The sequence below is a fragment of the Atractosteus spatula genome, chromosome 5 (genome assembly GCF_055471065.1).
Source record: "Atractosteus spatula isolate fAtrSpa1 chromosome 5, fAtrSpa1.hap1, whole genome shotgun sequence".
Taxonomy (NCBI): Eukaryota; Metazoa; Chordata; class Actinopteri; order Semionotiformes; family Lepisosteidae; genus Atractosteus; species Atractosteus spatula.
Genome location: NC_142710.1, coordinates 56,545,167 through 56,563,581, shown reverse-complemented (window position 1 = coordinate 56,563,581; position 18,415 = coordinate 56,545,167). Strand labels below are relative to the sequence as shown.

General features: G+C 42.5%; 1 protein-coding gene and 1 pseudogene across 2 annotated transcripts in view; both read right to left on the bottom strand.

The window, feature by feature from the left end:
• Positions 1-18,415, bottom strand: part of dennd6a (DENN domain containing 6A) — a 32,091-nt gene that overhangs the window by 5,718 nt on the left and 7,958 nt on the right. For both annotated transcript variants that reach the window (XM_088917180.1, XM_088917181.1), the window contains exons 4-17: positions 14,495-14,607; positions 13,681-13,761; positions 11,289-11,394; positions 11,094-11,173; positions 10,830-10,889; positions 10,241-10,296; positions 7,856-7,978; positions 5,963-6,058; positions 3,731-3,825; positions 3,527-3,592; positions 3,293-3,357; positions 2,978-3,067; positions 1,784-1,837; positions 493-602 (exon numbers count right to left, since the gene is read on the bottom strand). In XM_088917180.1, the coding sequence (XP_088773306.1) occupies positions 493-602; positions 1,784-1,837; positions 2,978-3,067; positions 3,293-3,357; positions 3,527-3,592; positions 3,731-3,825; positions 5,963-6,058; positions 7,856-7,978; positions 10,241-10,296; positions 10,830-10,889; positions 11,094-11,173; positions 11,289-11,394; positions 13,681-13,761; positions 14,495-14,607 (1,195 nt within the window). The remainder of the gene's footprint in view (positions 1-492; positions 603-1,783; positions 1,838-2,977; positions 3,068-3,292; positions 3,358-3,526; positions 3,593-3,730; positions 3,826-5,962; positions 6,059-7,855; positions 7,979-10,240; positions 10,297-10,829; positions 10,890-11,093; positions 11,174-11,288; positions 11,395-13,680; positions 13,762-14,494; positions 14,608-18,415) is intronic.
• On the bottom strand, positions 9,971-10,123 carry LOC148835318 (U1 spliceosomal RNA; annotated as a pseudogene).

The following is an 18,415-nucleotide window of genomic DNA, read 5'->3' as shown; positions in this document are numbered from 1 at the left end:
TAAAACATTCACACACACTGGGCCTCTTAACGAAGAAGAGGAGGGTAATATAGTTTGGGCACCCCTGGTCAAACTGCATGTTTCACTGAATCTCTAAGTGAAAAGAAGTTAACACAACCTCTGCAGGGTACAAATCTTAAACATGATATGGTTCTGCACACTTCAATAGACAATTACTATTATTTGCTGAATTTAACAGATTGAAAAAAAATAAAATGGTCAATGTGGCATGTGCAAAAGTTTGGGTACCCCTCCAGTTGATTCACTGATACACCTTTGCATGCAACTGCACGTTTCCAGTGGCTCTGCTTCAATGATGCAAATGGGGTCTAAGTGCTTTAGACTCTTCAGCAATGGAAACAATTTGGGAAACTGGTATAGATCCTCTCTAAAAACTGCACGTGTCAAAACAGAAGCAGATCAAAAGGAGCTAGAGAGAAGAGGACATGGAGCTGCAAATGAATCCAGCCTCTGTCGGGTCCAGAGCCATACCTGTACAGCCCAATCCAGTCCCCCTTGAGGCGAGAGGTGAGCTGAGGGCCGGCCTTCTCCAGAGTCTTCATGAACTCCTCTTGGTTGAAGGGCCGCAGCTGGGGAGGGCTCTAGAAGACACAGACCCCACTCACTGATGCAACAGCCTCATTAAATCCCACAAAATGAAATACAGTACACATGTTCTGATAAAAATCTGGTCCTTCAGGGCCTGGGCTGGGTCGGGTAACCCAGCGTGAGTCTGCAGAGAAGTTCCTGCATCCGAACAACCTGTCTGCAAAGGTACAATTTTCTACTCTAACTGAACTTTACCCCCAACAGATCAAAATAAAAAAAGAGATCTTTTGTGCAATTCATTAAATGCCCACAAAAAAAGTATGACTGACAAATGGTAGATCCTTCTTGGAGAGTCGCAGTCTTCAAGGGTTTGGAGTTACCGTCAGTATTAATCCTTTCAACAAACCTAGAATGATGGCTGTTGTGGCCTATTTTTAAAAAGCAAGATCTACTGTTTATATTATTTCATAATACATAATTTAATTATTCTAACTTCCATCTCAGCATCTGTCTTCTGTCCTCTCATTGTGACTTCTCAATACTAAAGATATCAAGAACTGTCCCATTCACTCTACTTCTTTATTTTCAGAGTTTACAGAAGCTTCAGGGTCAGTTTATGGAGACCTATGTCCAGGTCTAATACCACAGTCATTTACTTATAGGTTGGAACATTCCCTTCTTCCTGATGTTTTATGCCGGAAGTGTTTGTAACAGTGAGGTCTAAGTAGAACATAACCACATAGATAATGAGCAGAAGTATAACATAATGCCACAAGGTTTTTGTTATGGCCCACAAATCCGTGGCCTGATATGTGACTGTGACAACAGCAACTCACTGACAGACACTTGATCACTGTCATTGGAATAAAGACTTTTTTTTTTACATAAACACTATATGCCTTAAGCTCCCCCAGAACACCATATATTTTAAAAAACATCTCCCATTTCGCCCACTGCCACTGGCAGGTTGTTGCCAGAAAGCAGAAAACCAGCAGGGCAGCTACAGGGAATAATCCTGAAGATCCTTGCCCTACTGTATCAGAACCTCAGGAATCCACCTGCAATCTGCACAAAGGAACAGTTATTTAACCAGACTGTAGCCTTCACGCAATTCAGAACAGCATCCGCCTGAAAGTACACTGCCTAGCAAGGTGTGAAGGTCCACTTTCATTCTGTTTGGCTTCCCTGAGTACGCACCCACACAGAAGTGTCTGGAACGGGGATGTGTGCTTACCTTCCAAGGAGAGATACTTTTCTGAAGCGGCATTAAACTAGCCACGTAGCGCTCCTGAAAGAGAAGCAACAGAAATGAAAAAGGAAATTGAAAAGAGGAGTCCACACACAGCTCTCTTCTCAGACGTATCAAATAACAAATTGAGGCCCCAATGTTACCATCACTACAGGAAGCGATGGGGTGTACAGGAAGAGGTTCCATACATGACCATGAGCTGCTAGGCTCACACAGACTTCCCTCAATTGTTCTACATGTAGGGATGCAACGAGTCACCCCGCAGTCCAGTGAAGGTTTGAGATGAGTTTAATTGTAACGAAAATGGCCACTTCCGGAGACCGCTGAAGGAGACACACACAAGGTGTATTTCCCACAGTGGCCCAGAGTGCAACAGTTTTACAGAGGTTTTTATAATTCGAGTCCAGCCGTTTTATTGCCACGAATGGGGGTTTTAGAGTCTGCATTCTACTTGTGGTCCAGTGGCTGTTCTTGAAGATGTTATCCCGCCTTTCAGCTATTTCTAAAGTGTCACGTACAACAAGCAGGTGTTTGTTTAAAATTCCTTCAAGACCAGATCAGGAGATATGACCCCAGGCCAGAGTCAGATTTCTACATACACAAGCAAGCGTTTTTCAAAAAGCAGATAAGGAGACAGACTCTTTACAAATGGGGGGAAAAAAAGTAATAAGGATTTTTATTCAGAGGATTATGGATTTCATTTAGTTCCATTAAAACTGGCTTAATCATTACAGGAACTCAAGCACGGTTTTAGTTTTTTTTCTCGAGAACACCCATCCTATCAAATAAAAAGGGACAGAAGACCTGCACACAGGTGTAATCTCCCGCAGTGATCGAAACACAGAAGGATTAGTGGTATTAAGAGGGAGAACTTGGCAAATTATTCGCTGACAAGGTGAAAAAACCTGCAGCAAGTGAAAAGATGAATGTCATCATTTCATATTGCCATATGTGAAGAGATAAGATACTCCATAGGAAGGAATAAATGTGAAACACATCAGAAATAGAGATGTTAGCCTTGGTAGACTGATTTTCAAGATATCCTTTCTTTGCTCAATTGAGTTCACAAAGCTTTCCCAACGAGGTGAAGAGTGGAAACACTGGTCTGCTCCTTTGTCCAAAGAGGAGACTGATGGCACCAGTGAAAGACTTTTAGACATTAGAGGTTCACGCACTTACTAGAGGAATGATGAAGCTCTGGGTCAGCTCCAGGAAGTAGCGCCGCAGAATAGCATTCTGGGCTGCAGACGGGCGTTTCTGCTGGATTCCCTTTGAACAGAGAGAAGCCAATATCGAACGATATCCAAAGAACAAGGGGAGACATGACAATAAGAGATTGGCTGCTGAATGTGAGAGCCATGTACTGCTAAAATGGTGCTGCAATGAAAAAATAATTACAACTTTTTAAAACACACAATACAAATTGTGGATCTGCTTTTCCAGTAATGCTCCTAAACCATGATTTTAAAATGAAGTCCAGATGAACTCCAGTACCTTCTGCAACTGCCTGATAATCTCCTCATCTTTGTTAAGGAATGGCTTGTAGGCACTGTAAACACCTGAAACACAAAAGTGAAAAACTGATGCGGTGATGGTTCTTAATAATTTTCGTCTTCCTAGTGCAGTCTCAGCGGAGAACATGCAGCTTTTCTGTTCTGTGCTGTACAGCAGTATGCTTGGCAAAATCAGTTGCCCAGGTCTGCACAAAGGATCCCTTGTGGTACTGACCTGGTTTGGAATCCAATGTCTTCAGATTCTTCAGTTTCTTCACCTTAACTGGCTTGGCAATATCCCCTATGGAAAGCACACCGAGACACAGGTACTCAGATACAGAAAACAAGACAAGGTGCTGTGAAGCACTATTTAAGTTTCAGGTGTAGAATTTCCCCCTGTGATTCAGCTCTTGTCTTTGTCGATCAGAGACCACGTTACCTGCTTGTTTCATGTCCCCGATGCGGATGATGTGTGGCCAGTGCTGGAGCGTTTTTGCAAAGAAGGGATTGGTCACTCCCAGAATCACAGAGGGCCTACAGAGAAACACGGAGCCATTACATCCAATACCAGCTCAATAACATTCCCAATAACGAGTTTGCTGACGTGACCTCTTCCTTGCAGAGCTCTTTAAGAAATCTGTATCTTCCAACAGTCGACTGTACCTTTTCCTGATATCCCCAGTCAAGTATGTGTCAGGGTATCTTTCATGCAGTTCAGAGGACATCCTGTACTTTGTAAAGCCAAAGAGGCCCGGCTTTACAAAGCACAGGAGTGGAAATTCACAGGATACTGGAACCAGGCACTGGAGAAGTACAAATCTAATACAAATGACCATCCAAGTAAAACGGCAAATTCCACAAGGTAATAAATCATGTCTGAGTAAATCAAATATCTGAGTGTTAATGCATCATGTCACAGCAAAAGATGTGATCGCATAATATGGAATTATTAATAACTGCTTGTAATTCTGGATTTAGCGTCTAAATGATGAATGAACGTTATTCATGGTGCTTTGAAGAGGAAATCTCTTCTCATGTCACTTAATTTCTAAAACGACTTCAGCGCAAATTCCTTGTCATTGCAGCATTTACAAATATACGTGTTATTTTTCTACAGATAGCATGTAACTATTACTAGGAGCTGCAGGCAGTGATAAGAGGAGCCAAATTCCCATCTTTCTGCCTCAAAGCTATTTTGCATCAGTAAAACTCTAAAACTGCAGTCTGAATATCACCGCTAGCAAATTACAGCCTGCGACAGTCAATGCAGCTGCACGAACCACTTTTGTTTTTATCCGTCTTCCGTCATTCAGTTCGCTTTTAAAAGCCCTCTCTGTGTGGCACAGCTCCTCCATTGTTCTTTAAAAGTCTCTTCGTAAGGAGAGCTATGCAGTAATTGCAGGCTTGACTGTTCAGTGGGGGATTTAACTGAGCGTTCCCAAATAAGACCCCAGGAGTTTCCGAATTACATTCCACTGGGGGTGAAGATACAGGCAGATTTGTCCTGTTAACTGCTGCTGTGTACAGTTTCCTCAAATCTTCCAGTTTTATTAGAATTTCCCCTTTAAAATACTGTCTAAAAGCATGGGGTTTTTTAAAAAAAAAGACAAAGAATGGTTGCTAACACATCATCTAGTTTCTTTCTAAGAGACCTAGAACAAATCAGTCGTACTTGGTTTTAAAATATAGGATCTGAGCTGTGTTCAGTGCTGCTTTTGTATACACATACACACACTCAGTGAGGAACCCCAGTCACATGAACAAACATGTACTGTATGCAGTACAATCCCAATTACAACTTGAACTAAAGATGATCCCTCTGGGGGAATAAGAGGGGATTGGGGTTCCTAACACTTCGGCCAATGAGTGAATAAAAATGTTGAGCACATAAAGAATGTCAGAAAAGGGGAAGGCATTTGCTAGCAACCACCTTATTTCATTGCTAGTAATTAATCAACGTCAGGATCTCATGTCCCCGTTTCTTGAAGGTTATACTGTATATATATACAAATAGGTAACACTTTAAAATAAGCATTTATCCATCCATCATCAAACTATATTTTTTCCAATTCAGGGTCACAGGGCAGCAAACAACAGTCACAAGGCAGAACACACCCTGGATGAGACACCACACAGACCAACGCTCATACTCGCACCAGGGCCAGATTTTCCCAGAAGCCCATTAACCTACTGTCTTTGGACTGTGGGAGGAAACCAGAGCACTCCATGCAGACTCCACCCCAGGAAATGAACCCAGGCATCCAGTGCTGCGAGGTCACAATGCACCGCCACAACACCACTGCGCTGCCAATAATATTAATGTAGTACATCACTTCCCACAGAGTTAATTCATGTTTTCATGGGCTATTCATACCACTTCCCCATTGCTCAAGGACTAACATGAACAGTCACTTACTGTAAAGCGTTACCCATAGTGTGTAAACACATAACTTCAGTCAAATCCACATAAAATATAGACATGCTCCCCCAAATCCTTGTTTGTGCGACAATGATTTGCCCACTAATTCATCATACAAAGCTTTGGAAATTCAAGAACCTTTTTATAGAATGGCTGTGACAGGCAGATCACAGTAGGAGCTAAAATCTCTCGCGATACAGCACAGTTGCCAAGAGAGGGTCACGGGCATCCTGTCCTTTCCTGTATACTTACGGAGCCTGCGTGCGAGTGGTGTACTCCTTGAATTCACTGTCGTGGATAGTGAAATAGGGCCTGAAGTCGCTACAGTACCGCAGGGGTGAGATGCAGCTGTGAATAAAACAGTAGATGAGGCCTTGCAGCAGATGTGACCTGTCCTTCCAGCAGAACACAGGGGCGCGTTCATACCAGTGTAAAACAGTGTCATGACAACTCCGGAGGTTAATGAGCAAAAGAAAACGTACACTTTTAGCTACTGCACGTGGCTCTGCTTTCCAGAACCTCGCAAGTTACTCTTTAACAAAGCAAACGGACACAGCAGGGAGGGGAGAGAAATCAGTTCACCGTGAAAAGAAGAGGAAGAAAGATAAGAGACACCCGAGGCCCACACAGTTTTCCGAAAATAAACCCAGACTATTAACGCGACAATTTTCATCTGTGCCCCCTGATTGCACTCGTTAATGCCAGCCCTGACAGCCTAGAGGAGTAATTGAGAGTCTGCGGTGAAACGCTGTACGTGTGCGATCTGTTGGACAGCCTCTCATTAGCCGCTCCTACAGCATGGCTGAGAGACAGAACCGCCAGAGAAGATGCACACAACAACAGGGGAAATCAATTCCACCTCTAAAGGCCAACGCTGTAATCGGGTCGCTGCTGTGCGCTGAATTACAAACACGGGCGCGGCGGTAGTAAGCTGGTCTAGGAGACTCCGAACGCTGCAGGACAGACAGGAGTAAGGGGAGTGGAAAAACTCACAGCAGGCGTCCCAGAATGACCACAACAAGCTGCTTAGCTCTTTCACCATAACGACAAATTTTCTCTTTCTCTTTTCAATTTCCTCTTTGTATCACTCCTCCACAAGTTACATCTGTTCCAATCAGAAAGTGGCCTGTGGCAGGAGTTGTCCAGCTAGTTTTTAGGCCTTTCTACAGCTTATTTTTGGACCGGCTTTGCCTGTGAAAGCACATGGCTGAGAACACCTGCAGCCACAGACAATGAATGCTGAAAGATGATAAAGCCAGCTACTGTAATCCACAAAAACAGTATGGAGGAACAGGAGAATTGACCATACCTGATCCCTGACTCTCTCACGGGATCTGTCTAGCAGTGACCGCAGGAAAGTACCCTACTGTATTCTCATACTGTGAATGCACCAGGCACATCCACTTGTACACAAACCAGTTACACTTACTGAACATAAGTACCAGGTCTATGTGCAGTGCTTTGCAAAAGTACTCCCACCCACCCTGCAGTGTCACATTTTCTGGAATTATAGAATATTATTCAGTAAAAATAAAATTGTATTCAAAACCTGAATACTCAAACTGAAGTCCGCGAGAGATAAGATAAAAATAAAAGCTAGCAGATTCTAAAGAGAAAAAAAATGCACATGAGGTTAGATTTATCTACTCTTAGGAGTTGGTGAGGACTAGGTGAAGGTAGGAGGACATATGTCAGATATGTCTTAATATGTAAAACCACAGGATGATATAAGAGTTACTTTCTTTTTCACATCACTGTACATTAGTTGCTACTACAAAATGTCTTGACTGCAAGCTTTAAAACAACAAAATGTGGAACATTTGGACCCCGTACCAATACAAAAATATAATGAAGTCTTTTCTGTTCTCAGATAACACAAAACAATGGAAAATGCCGTAACTAAATCCCAAAATGTTCTTGGTGCTGTGATATTGTCTCAGATAAAGCAGACATTTCTCTTCTGCAGGATTGAATATTATGAAAATAAATTGCTTACATTTCAGCCAATATCAACCTTTTAATTTTAAGACTAAGACTGCAGATAACAGTCAATTTAAGAATGGAAAAACTGATAAATGTCAGTTTTAGAAAAACCTTCAACAAGTGGCAGCCGGAATGATGCCTTTCACCCAGCCTACCTCTTACCTGACCAATGCCAGAACAGTCTCCGAGGATTCAGCGGGTGAAGGCGCCATGACAACCAGGGCTTCCCCTAGCAACACCAGCTCCCATAGCATCTGAATGTGAAAGAACACTGGGCTGAAGCACCTGGAGAGAGAGACAGGATGAGAGCCAGACAATCAGAATCAGACGGCCAAGCAGAGAAGGAGACGCACATAGAGGCGAAGAGAGGGGCAGACAGAGAGAAAGAAAGAGACAAAACACTAAATCATGCTACACAAACAGAGGAAAAGTGCCAAAATGTATTTCTTGTGTTAGCTCAACAGTTTAAAAGAGACATCCCAGACGCCCACAATCTTGACTGGCCCGACAATCTTTTTTTCCTCATCATTTTATCAATAAACTGCTCATGAAGTCAGTCTTCTGAGCAGAATTTGAATGTTTGTTTTAAAAGTGTTGCCCTGTAAGATAAAAAGTCAGGCCAAGTCCAGTGTGTGGAAGAGCTGGAGGGTGGTACAGTGGGAACGTTAATAACCATCTGCCGCAGCCTAGGGACCTGACCTGCTGTGAAACTCTACGCTTTAACATGCAAATGCAGGCCGGCTTCTATAGCTCTGTGCCTTTCAACACTGACACTCAAGCAGACTCCCATCAGGTGCAGGCCAGTGAAATAAAATGAGACACCAGGATTTTAATACATTTTCCTTAGGGTAACAATACTGGCAAAACAGATGCATAAACAAAGCCTAGAAGATGAGTCATAGGTCTGTCTGCTCACTTCCCGTTCATTCAAACATGCACCTTTGCACAGCGAGCAGCTAGCACTCCAGGCTTTGCCCAGCCTGTCTCTTTCTTTAGGAAGCATGTTGCCAAGGAAACCGGCAGCGGTGACCAGTCTGTAGACGGGAATGTCAGGAGGAGAGGGAGGCCAGGTAGCAACTGAAAATGTGGATGCAGTTCCTTACGCGGCCACAGGTTGGCATCTCTGGGCCTAAACTGACAGCCGATGTGTTGCCAAGGAGGCAATGCAGAACTGCTACAAACCCCAGCTACTGCAAAAGCCGTTATTCATATCCTTCCTTGCTTGCTTTAACCCGAAGTTGCCTATATAGGAAACAACTGCCAAGCACCTCCCTTCTGTCTTTAGCAGAACTAGCATTAGTGAGTATGTTCCCAAAATGACCTCTTTTTATCCCTCTACTTAGAATTAAATTAAACATGTGACTGCTTGCACACGGGGGCGTCCTGCATTGTATCCCACCAAATGTGAACCTCCTGCCTCTCTCCTCTCTGACGTATGTGCCTTGTATCTATGTTGTTCTCCATTCCTCAAAGGTCTAGGGCAGGCATCTTTTTTTCATGCTGTGAAATGAATGATAATTCCCACTTCACCTTTTGATTTTAATTAGCTCCAGAGAGAGATCTTTGTGATGGGGCAGGAAAGGAATCTGACAGTCACCCATCCAAAGCAGGGAGAGGTTAGGCAAGCCAGGCTTCATAACCTCTTTCGAGATCAGACCAGAACACCAGGGATGTGTCTAAAAGAGTCTTGCACAGTGAAATGTGTGATCTCCAATATCCAGAGTACGGACAGGACAAAAAACTCAAGACAATTGAGAGCAAGCCATTCGTCCCGTTAATTTGCAGGGATCGAATGGATCCAAGGATTTTCAAGAAAGAGGAAAGCCAGGGTATTGGCTTCAACACTATGGCTGGGTAAGATCTGAGCTTTACTATTAATTCAAAAGATAGTAAATTAGTATATTATAAAACACAGGGGGCTGAAATATCTTCGTCCAGTGGAAAAACTGCCAATGGTCTCAATTCATAGCAGCCTTGTGTCACAGGACAGAGGTTAAGTATAAGATATATAACATCACTTTTTATACAATTTCTTGTATGAGGAATTTGTCTTTTCGCATACCCCGACTTGCTCTCCATGAGACACACAGACAGGGAGAGAGGCTTGGGGTCAGAGCGCAGGATCAGCCATTTCTACGGTGCCCCTGAGCAAGGCCCTTAACCCCAGCTGCTCCAGGGGCACCGTATAAATGGCTGACCCTGCGCTCTGACCCCAAGCCTCTCTCCCTGTCTGTGTGTCTCATGGAGAGCAAGGGTTAGGGTAGAGTAGGATTCCTCTGCCGGCCGCGGGATACGAACCGGCAAAGTTGGAGTCAAGATTCCCATGTTGGGGGAATTCGCAGGGGTCAGCACAGCCGGAGCACAGTGGCTGAGCCTCGCCCTGGGCAAACCACCTGCGTGATCATGGTATCGCCCCTGCCAGGTAAGACATTCACTATGCTTGCAAATGCGTATGGATGTGTGGAGCAGTTCACAGTGCAAGGATGAGTCTGCAGTATTTTGCAGGACAAGGTTAGAAACGTCAGTACAGCCCGCACCCTGCATTACCTGAAAAGCTCCACTTCGTAAATAGATGGAAGAACGACGGAGACCTGGGTGTCACTCTGAAAGAAGAAAGGGAGGATAATATAAGAAAAAAAAAAAACCCAGCACAAATACATCAAACACAACTGCTTAAACTCTTACTGTAACACAATGTGTTGCACCAATACTTCCTGACCACAGTCTGTTCCCATTTTGTCTCAGCATCAATGCATTTTTTCAAACTCTCAGACACATCTGGGATTCCTGTATGTCACCCCTGACGTCAAGCGCTAGAAGACGTGTTAGCATACTCAGTATTTTGGCCTTCAGGTATTGCTTCAGAGTAAATCTAGCAAATTTTGGCAGTTCCAAACATTAAAATTTATTTAAACGAATCTAGAATTATTGAAGTCATCCTTCAGCAGCAAGGACAAGTAATTAAGTCAAGCTCTCGAGTGTTTTGAAGTTTTCAGAAAAAAATGGCTGCCTACCCCTTCGTCACAGAAACTAGCCTCAGTAGGTATGCTTTCTGATTGATCCTGCACCTGCCTGATAACTGGCACTCAAGCATGTCTTGTTCAGAACACATACGAAGCTCTTCTTGCGTTCTCACCTGTGCTGCCTGTGCCAGTTGCGTGGTGCCAGGCTTATCAGAACAGGTGGGAATCCGAACCTGTCGGAGGAGAGGAGACCTCAGACGCTTGCCACACAGACGCACAAAACACACTCATTCTGTCATCTTCAGGGTCACTTTTACTCACTCTAAATCGGTTTTCACACAGAAACAGATGGACGGACATCTCAAAGACAAATTTACTTCTTGCTTTTCCATGATGTCTTTGACATCCTTCAATGGTCACCACAGGCTCGGAATTACCTTCAGCACCACTCCCATTATCGGCAAGATTAAGGTTTTCCCAGGAGACGGGACAGGCCAGCGGTCTATGTCATTGCAAGCTGTTGGCGGGGGAAAAAAACAAAACAAAACACATGCCAGTGAAAGATCAATTGACAGCACTTTTAAAGAGCTTTCGCGAAGGAGAACCGATTCCGCACGTGTCTGTAAACTCACCAGCCTCCAGGCAAGGCTCCTGTTTCTCAAAGTACTCGGGGGCGATGAGTTGAAGCAGCGAGTGGAAAAAAGTCACATAGGGCAGCTTGCTGATCAGCACCAGGGACTGTGGGAGAAAACGCATATAGTCACACAGAACCTGGTGCTCACAGATGCTCAGCCCTCATCCAGAACAGGACAGGATTTCCATACTTCCTGTCAAAGAAACTGATGATCTAAAACCGAACCTAAGTATATCTCCTGTTCCTCAGCAGGCTGAATGGAACATGGATTGACTGTTACCCAAGGATTTCAAAGAAGCTCAAAGGTTAAGAGGCGGGGGGAGTTCTCTGCAGTTAAGGCAAGCTGCATTTGTTTGTTGTTAAATGCCAATATGATTCAGGTCTGAAATACACAAGACACTGTCTTCAAAACAGATCAAACCCACTCACTCCCCATTTTTTTTTCCACGGCAAGTAACATTTTAACTAGGAAAACATACCAGGATGAAAGATTTTCACAGCTATAATATGAAAATCATTAGCTGCTCAGAAGATAGCTCCCTGTTTTGCAACATGCTTATTAAGTGCATGTGTTAACACACAGTTAATGTGGCCCAGTATCTGCAATGCCATTTCAGAAGTAACTGTTTTAACTACAGAAGTCCTACAAAAATAGCCATTGATATAAAACAAAGACACAACTCCCATATTTTAGCTTCTTATCTGTAATGTTAATTACTCTCTAATTCAGATACACAAACCATATGGTAGAAAAACATGATGATGAAGATTTTAGCTATTAGCTATGATGATAAATGGCATATCCCTACCCATCCACATATTCAGAATGAAATGCTTCACCCTTTCTCATTTGCAGCTTCTATCTGCTCTATATAAAGACAAGTCAGCAGGTGGAAAGGTCAGAGTGGAAAGTACACCAGAAGCTGACAAACAGATGAATCAGCAATTCTGTGCGATGAACTGGGATGATGTGTGGCGTCTAGAGCTCAGAGATCAGTGAACAGCCACATGTCCGTCCAGACTGAGGAACAGGGCAGACTCCTACACAGCATCTGTATTCTGCTGCAAAGCATGTGTCACAGATGTACAGCCTGCAGTGCTTCTAACTGTGACTTTCACAGTACGAGTTCCTGCAGATTAGCCTAGCAAGATGACAAATGCTAATCAGCATAATGAATATACTTCTGTCATAAATACGGACAGATATTTCCTTTAATACTGAGCATATACAAAGACTGGGCTCCTGTGGGGTCTCCCAGTCTTCATAATCACGATGCAACTGGAATCACATAAACATGGGCAGAGCATTGATGGCGATGAATACAGCAGCCTTTTTCTTCCAGAAAGATGGAGTAGTTGGAGGCGTAACTTTATACTGTACAATGAAAAGGGCATTCGGGCAGTTCTCATCTCATCCAGCTGTTTCTTGAAAGACGCCAATGCGTACAACAGCTGGGAAGCTTGTTCCACACTCCCCCCATCATTTAGGTAAAAATTTCTTCCTGTTCTCAGTTTTAAGAGCAGTTCCAATGTGTTGACTTTTATCAGTGCCTTTGAGGGTTGTGAATACTTGAATCTCACCCTCTTATAGTCTTCTCTGTCCATCTTCTTTTGCTTAAACCTCCAGAATGAGTGTACCTGGTTGCTCTTTTCCGGACAAATTCCAGACCAGCAAAACTGTTTTGGTTCAGCAGTGAAAAACCATACACAATATTCTAAATGTTTCTTACTAATGCAAGGCACAATCTTAACATTACATCTCCTGATTAAAGTTTTACACTTTTCACTACACATCCTTATGTTTTGATTCCGTTTATTCTTTTTTTCTATGTTTTAGTTCCAGAATGAGAACACATTCAGTTACAAAACACTGGTCTGGCAGTTTCTAAGAAGGTACAGAAAAAACAGGAAGAAATGACCTTGATCTACTTACAGTAAGCCCATTTTCCTACACCAAGTTCGATGCCCATGTAATCAGTTCATGGGGTCAGGTCAAGTTTCACTTGAGCTAATAAGCTTGTAGTTAATAACTCACTCTCTTTGTGCCCAGTTTTAAGTGCTGGTTCAATAATGATCTCCTCATGTACAGTGAAGAAAACTCTTTTCTATAGGACAAGCACTCTGATACGATGCCATGTCTGAATCCCTTTCTTTAAAGCTTTGAAACAGACTGAGCTTTGTAACTGTTTAACAAGTCCATTCATTTTTGATGACTTCTACCACAGAGTTTGACTATTTTTATCTCAACAAGAAAACTGCAAAAAGGCAAGTTTGAGGTTTTTGTTCAATGGTTTAATTAATAAATGTATTTGTTTTTATGTTTCTTAGTTTTTGTCATGTTAAAATGGTCAAAACCTTTTCAATAAAAAGTTGAAAAAAAACGGACTCACCTTCTGAAAGTAACCCCTCTTGAGCGACTTATCTCGAACCTGCCGGAAGTAAACGTAGCCGTAGTAGTGGCCGGGATCTCTCTGGAAAGGAAGCAGAGGAAGCTCCTTCACCCCTGTCCTGCTACATTTGATGCTGAAAGGTTGAAATATTCAAAACCACACTTTGGTGCAAGGAAGCAAAACTTAGAATCCCATTTATTATTAAATCGCTAATTTCTTAACAGGAAATGAATATGACTCCCCACCTCCAGAAACTCATCGCAGATATTTTTGGAAAATTAGAAACATGACAGTGCAACAGCAAAATCGAATTATCACCACTTTAACAGCGACTTTCCTCAGCGGACACAAACATTAGCCAGACATCTTCTGCCTTAGCCTGCTTCTAAAAAGGGCTTAACCTCTGCAAGTGACCTCTAACATGGAGATACTCTTAAATCTGCGTTTCAAACAGTAATGCAACACATTTCATCTTGCTAACACTCTCAAAACAAAACGTTTCTGTTTTCCCAGGTACATGTAGCAATCTTTTGTTTCTTAGGGAAAATCCCACGCAGAATTAATGGAAAATGGAGACGACAGCAGCCTAATCGTGTTAGCCTGTATTTCCAGATATCGTCCCCTAATTTGTAACGTTACATCTGGTGCAACATGGTAAAACTAAAAAAATGGCCCATGAACAGGACCAACAGGGAGAGAGCCAGGCTATTTGCAACAAAGAGAAAATGGCGAGAAAAACCATCACAAAACCCGCTGGACTTGGCCTTCTTGGCTGTGTCAGTTCCCTGCTGGCGAGGGATTCCTGGGATCTGACCTTCAGGTAGACCGGAGCGTCTCTGTCGAACTGGTCCAGAAAGCAGCGGAGCGACGTCCTCCTGCCCAGAGCCTGGCGGAACCGGAAACAGAACTGCGTGTCCCCAAGGCAGCCTGGTGAGAGGGGGAGGGGGGACACCTGAACATTATGAACACACACCAGGCCCCAAGCACATATGGGGACACCTTTCAGGTTAGCCCAATTACAGAGAGAACCACAGTCACTGAATTTGCTGGTTGCTCAGGCTGTCTACGTTCACACAAGAAGTGCACATTTTTTGTTTTACATACACACACGCAAAATCAATAGCATTCCTGGAGAAAAGCCAGTAAGGCACCTGACTTTACCACTAGTGCAACTACTGTAGACAAGGTTCGCATGGCTAAGCTTATGTCAAGTTCAAAAGAAAAAAAAAAAGACTTAAGAAAATGGAAAAGCTACAGCTCATCTTTCTAGTCTTGCCCTCAAAAAGAGTTCAAAAATGATCTGCGTGAACAGGAAATATAACCCGTTTCCTGGCATGCACAACAGCAGAAGAAGAATGACCCACCAGTCTGCCTACATTTTATAAAGACCTGAGGGTACTTGTAGTATTGCAGGGAGTAGAGAAAGACAAAGAATCAAGACAGTCAGTACCACAGAGAAACAGGTCTATACTGTAGCACAAAGAACAGAGAATATGGTACTTGCAGACAGGCTCTGCTTAGTTAAGTGCTCCAACAAGGAAACGGGGATAAATTACAGCATCCCTGATCTCCAATGCTCCCTGAAAGAGAGGGAATCTGGGCTCTATAAAAAGCAACACTTACTCAACAAAGAAGATCTTTAATCCTGTTCATCCACATTTATTTAGCTGTGCCTCCTGAGTAGCCCACTAACCTCTCAACACTACCGGAAAAACAAATCTAATCCTCTTTTGGTGTTCACCAGTTCTGTCTGCCGGCACACATATACAAGGCGATTATCTTTATTTGATGGTACAATACATCATTTCAGATCAATTCAGAAAAAAAACTGAACCTTTGTTTATCTGAACCATTGCATAAACCCACATACAGTAAGAACATCGTCAAGAAAAAAAAAACATCAATCAGAATTAGGCAGTCACTAACGAGTGATGGAATTAATTTAGAAACAAATCCATCTTTCTGTAATTGAGGGTAATTTACAGCTAATGTTACTTTGTCAGCTCTCATGTTTCAAAGTAGCTTTGCTGCGCATAACTTTTGCCCTGCTTTCTGTTCAAGCAAACATTACTAACTTGAGCCGACATGCCCCATAGACAGACATGGAAAGAAAGCAGAGCAAATAAATACTCCACAAAGCCAATTCTGGCAAATCGGGGTACATTTGGTATGAGAACAGGTGTGGTTTTGAAAGCGCACTACACACTGCCTTGAGGACACAAAGCAGCCCTGCTGTGGCCTATCTGACTAACTCCTCATGTGCTAGCAGGAACAAGCATGTAGATCTCTAATCATAAACATTCAGAAAGTACTACCTGTTAGAGTAACATTACCACGGATAAAACTATACAGGATTACACTTATAAAACTGTTTCTTAGCATACTGCCACCCTTGGAGCATCAAAAATGATTCTGCTCATCAATGCTGTATTCTTATAAAAAAACGGTCACCTGAAAAATAACTCACCGAGTGTTAAAAGGTTAAGATGCTACAAACAATTTGAAAAAAGGACCAAAGTGTCCAATGGTGAAATAGATGGTAAAAAAAAGAGACTGAAAGTGCCAGAAGTGTCAGTTGGTCCTTTACTTTTAAAATATTTCACAAAACATTAATCAAACCTATTGTACTTGGGATTAAAAAACAACAACAAAGGCTTGGCTCTGAAGCATAGGAGAGCCTCAGGCCTGCGCCAAGGACTATGTTTCTATGGAAACCAGCACACCTCTTTAGCATACAGCAAAACAGTTCCGACCAGAGTATTTCCAAGGCCATGTTAAAATTATCTGCTAAGTAACCTTTCAGGTTTCTTAAGGCTGCCTGGCTGACTGATTGCAAGCTACAGTGCCAAGAAAACATTGGTGAACCGCCAATATAACTATGGGAATTTCATGATTCGTATCATCTTATCTGATCATGATACCCTTGTTTAATCGAAACCAGTGTTTTGTTAAATAACCAAGATGGTTTATAGTCACCAATTTAATGTTTTTCTTTGATGCAAGGGTGAACGAATTAGAAAAAAATAAGAAACAGTGAATGTGAAATAATAAGTGAATTCCTAGTTTACCAAGCACAGTTAAGGAGGTAATGAGAATCAGGTGGTTAAATAGCTGAGTAACAGGTAAACGAGGACTAATCTTGGGCAGCCCTGTCCTATATAATGACCAGAATCTTCAAGAGTTTAGGCTTCACCATAAAGGTTAGTGTAAACGCATTGATTTGCCACAATCAATCGAGATTTCAGTGGAGTTCTGAAAAATGGTTGATGCTCATCGGTCTGGAGAGGGTAACAAAATAAGTTCTAAACTTCCAGGGCTCCATCCACACCCTGGCAGAGTGATTGTTGTCAATGTTCAGGCCACAACCTTCAGGAGCAGCCAGAATGAAACCACTACTCTCTACGAGAACACTGCTACCCATCTCAAGATCACCAAAGAACATCCAGATGATCCACAAGACCAGACCAGATCTACACTTTTTCACCTGGGACAAAACTTGGGTCGAGTTTTGGACTATCTGCATTGAAATGCTAGGCCAGTACCAGAAGCGAGCTGTTCTTCCAAGGAAACCCTCAATTGTCACAAACGCGAAGAATGTCTATAAGGAAGATTGGACCAAAATTTCTAAAAGCCAATGAGAGAGACTGATAAACAGTTCCAGTAAACATTCAGCTTGAAGCCGTTGCTGCTTTAGTTACTGAATCTAAGGGATCACATATTCATTCACATGAGGATATTTACTGCTGAATCATTGTTAAATAAATAATCCAAATATCTTGTGTCTTTGTGTTACACATTTAAATGAAATCTTCTTCATCTTTTATTAACACTTTCATGAAAACTTAATTACATTTTACATCTCAAATATATGAGAATACAGACCAATCTAAGGGATTCACCATTTTTTTTCCTCAGGACCTGCTGTCTTTAGAAATATCACAGGAAAAACAAAAAAGCAGCTGTTAGCAGATCTGACAAATCCTACTCTAGCAGAACAGTCACAGTACAGTGTTGCATTACAAGCTGTCTATTGGAAAGACCTCGCTGCAGTGCCAGGGGGGTTATCACACTTTTGCAACCCACTATGAAGTCCAGCAAAATAAAACAAGGAATGCTCCTTTCTCAAAGCATTTAAAATCCTGGCCCTTTTAACATCGAACAATTACTGCTTTCGAAAGTAAAGTCATAACTATGCGGTAGGAATTTCGGCTACAATCCAGTCCTTAAGGAGTGGCTCATTACATTTGCAGGCAAAACTAATTTCGTCCTAGTTTCATATCCAAGCGTGTGTGCTCTTGTATATCCCCTCCTCTCTTAGAGATCTTCTCTAAAACCGCATTCCAGAAAAAAAAAGCTTGGCTGTGCAGGCAGGAAAGTCTTGCCCTTGCATTTGGATCATCAATGCAGCGCGCAGCACAAATTAAGTTTCCCCACTGCACTACTTGCCAAAAAGAAATCACCACGACAGATTCACAGCACATTATACCCCACTCGCATTTCATTCCAAAAAAAAGGTTTTCTCTTCCGCTAAAATGTGTCAAATCTGATCAATATTCATTTGGCACAATCTGAAGTGCATAAAGATATTTCAGAAAGGTCTGAGCCAATTACTAAAGGAAGTACCAGAATAATCTAGCAGTGCATTCAACAACACACTGTACCACTTGACTTATAAGGCTTGGTCTTTTGCTGGTAGATAATTTGTGATACATTTAAGCACTGTAACGGTACTGAA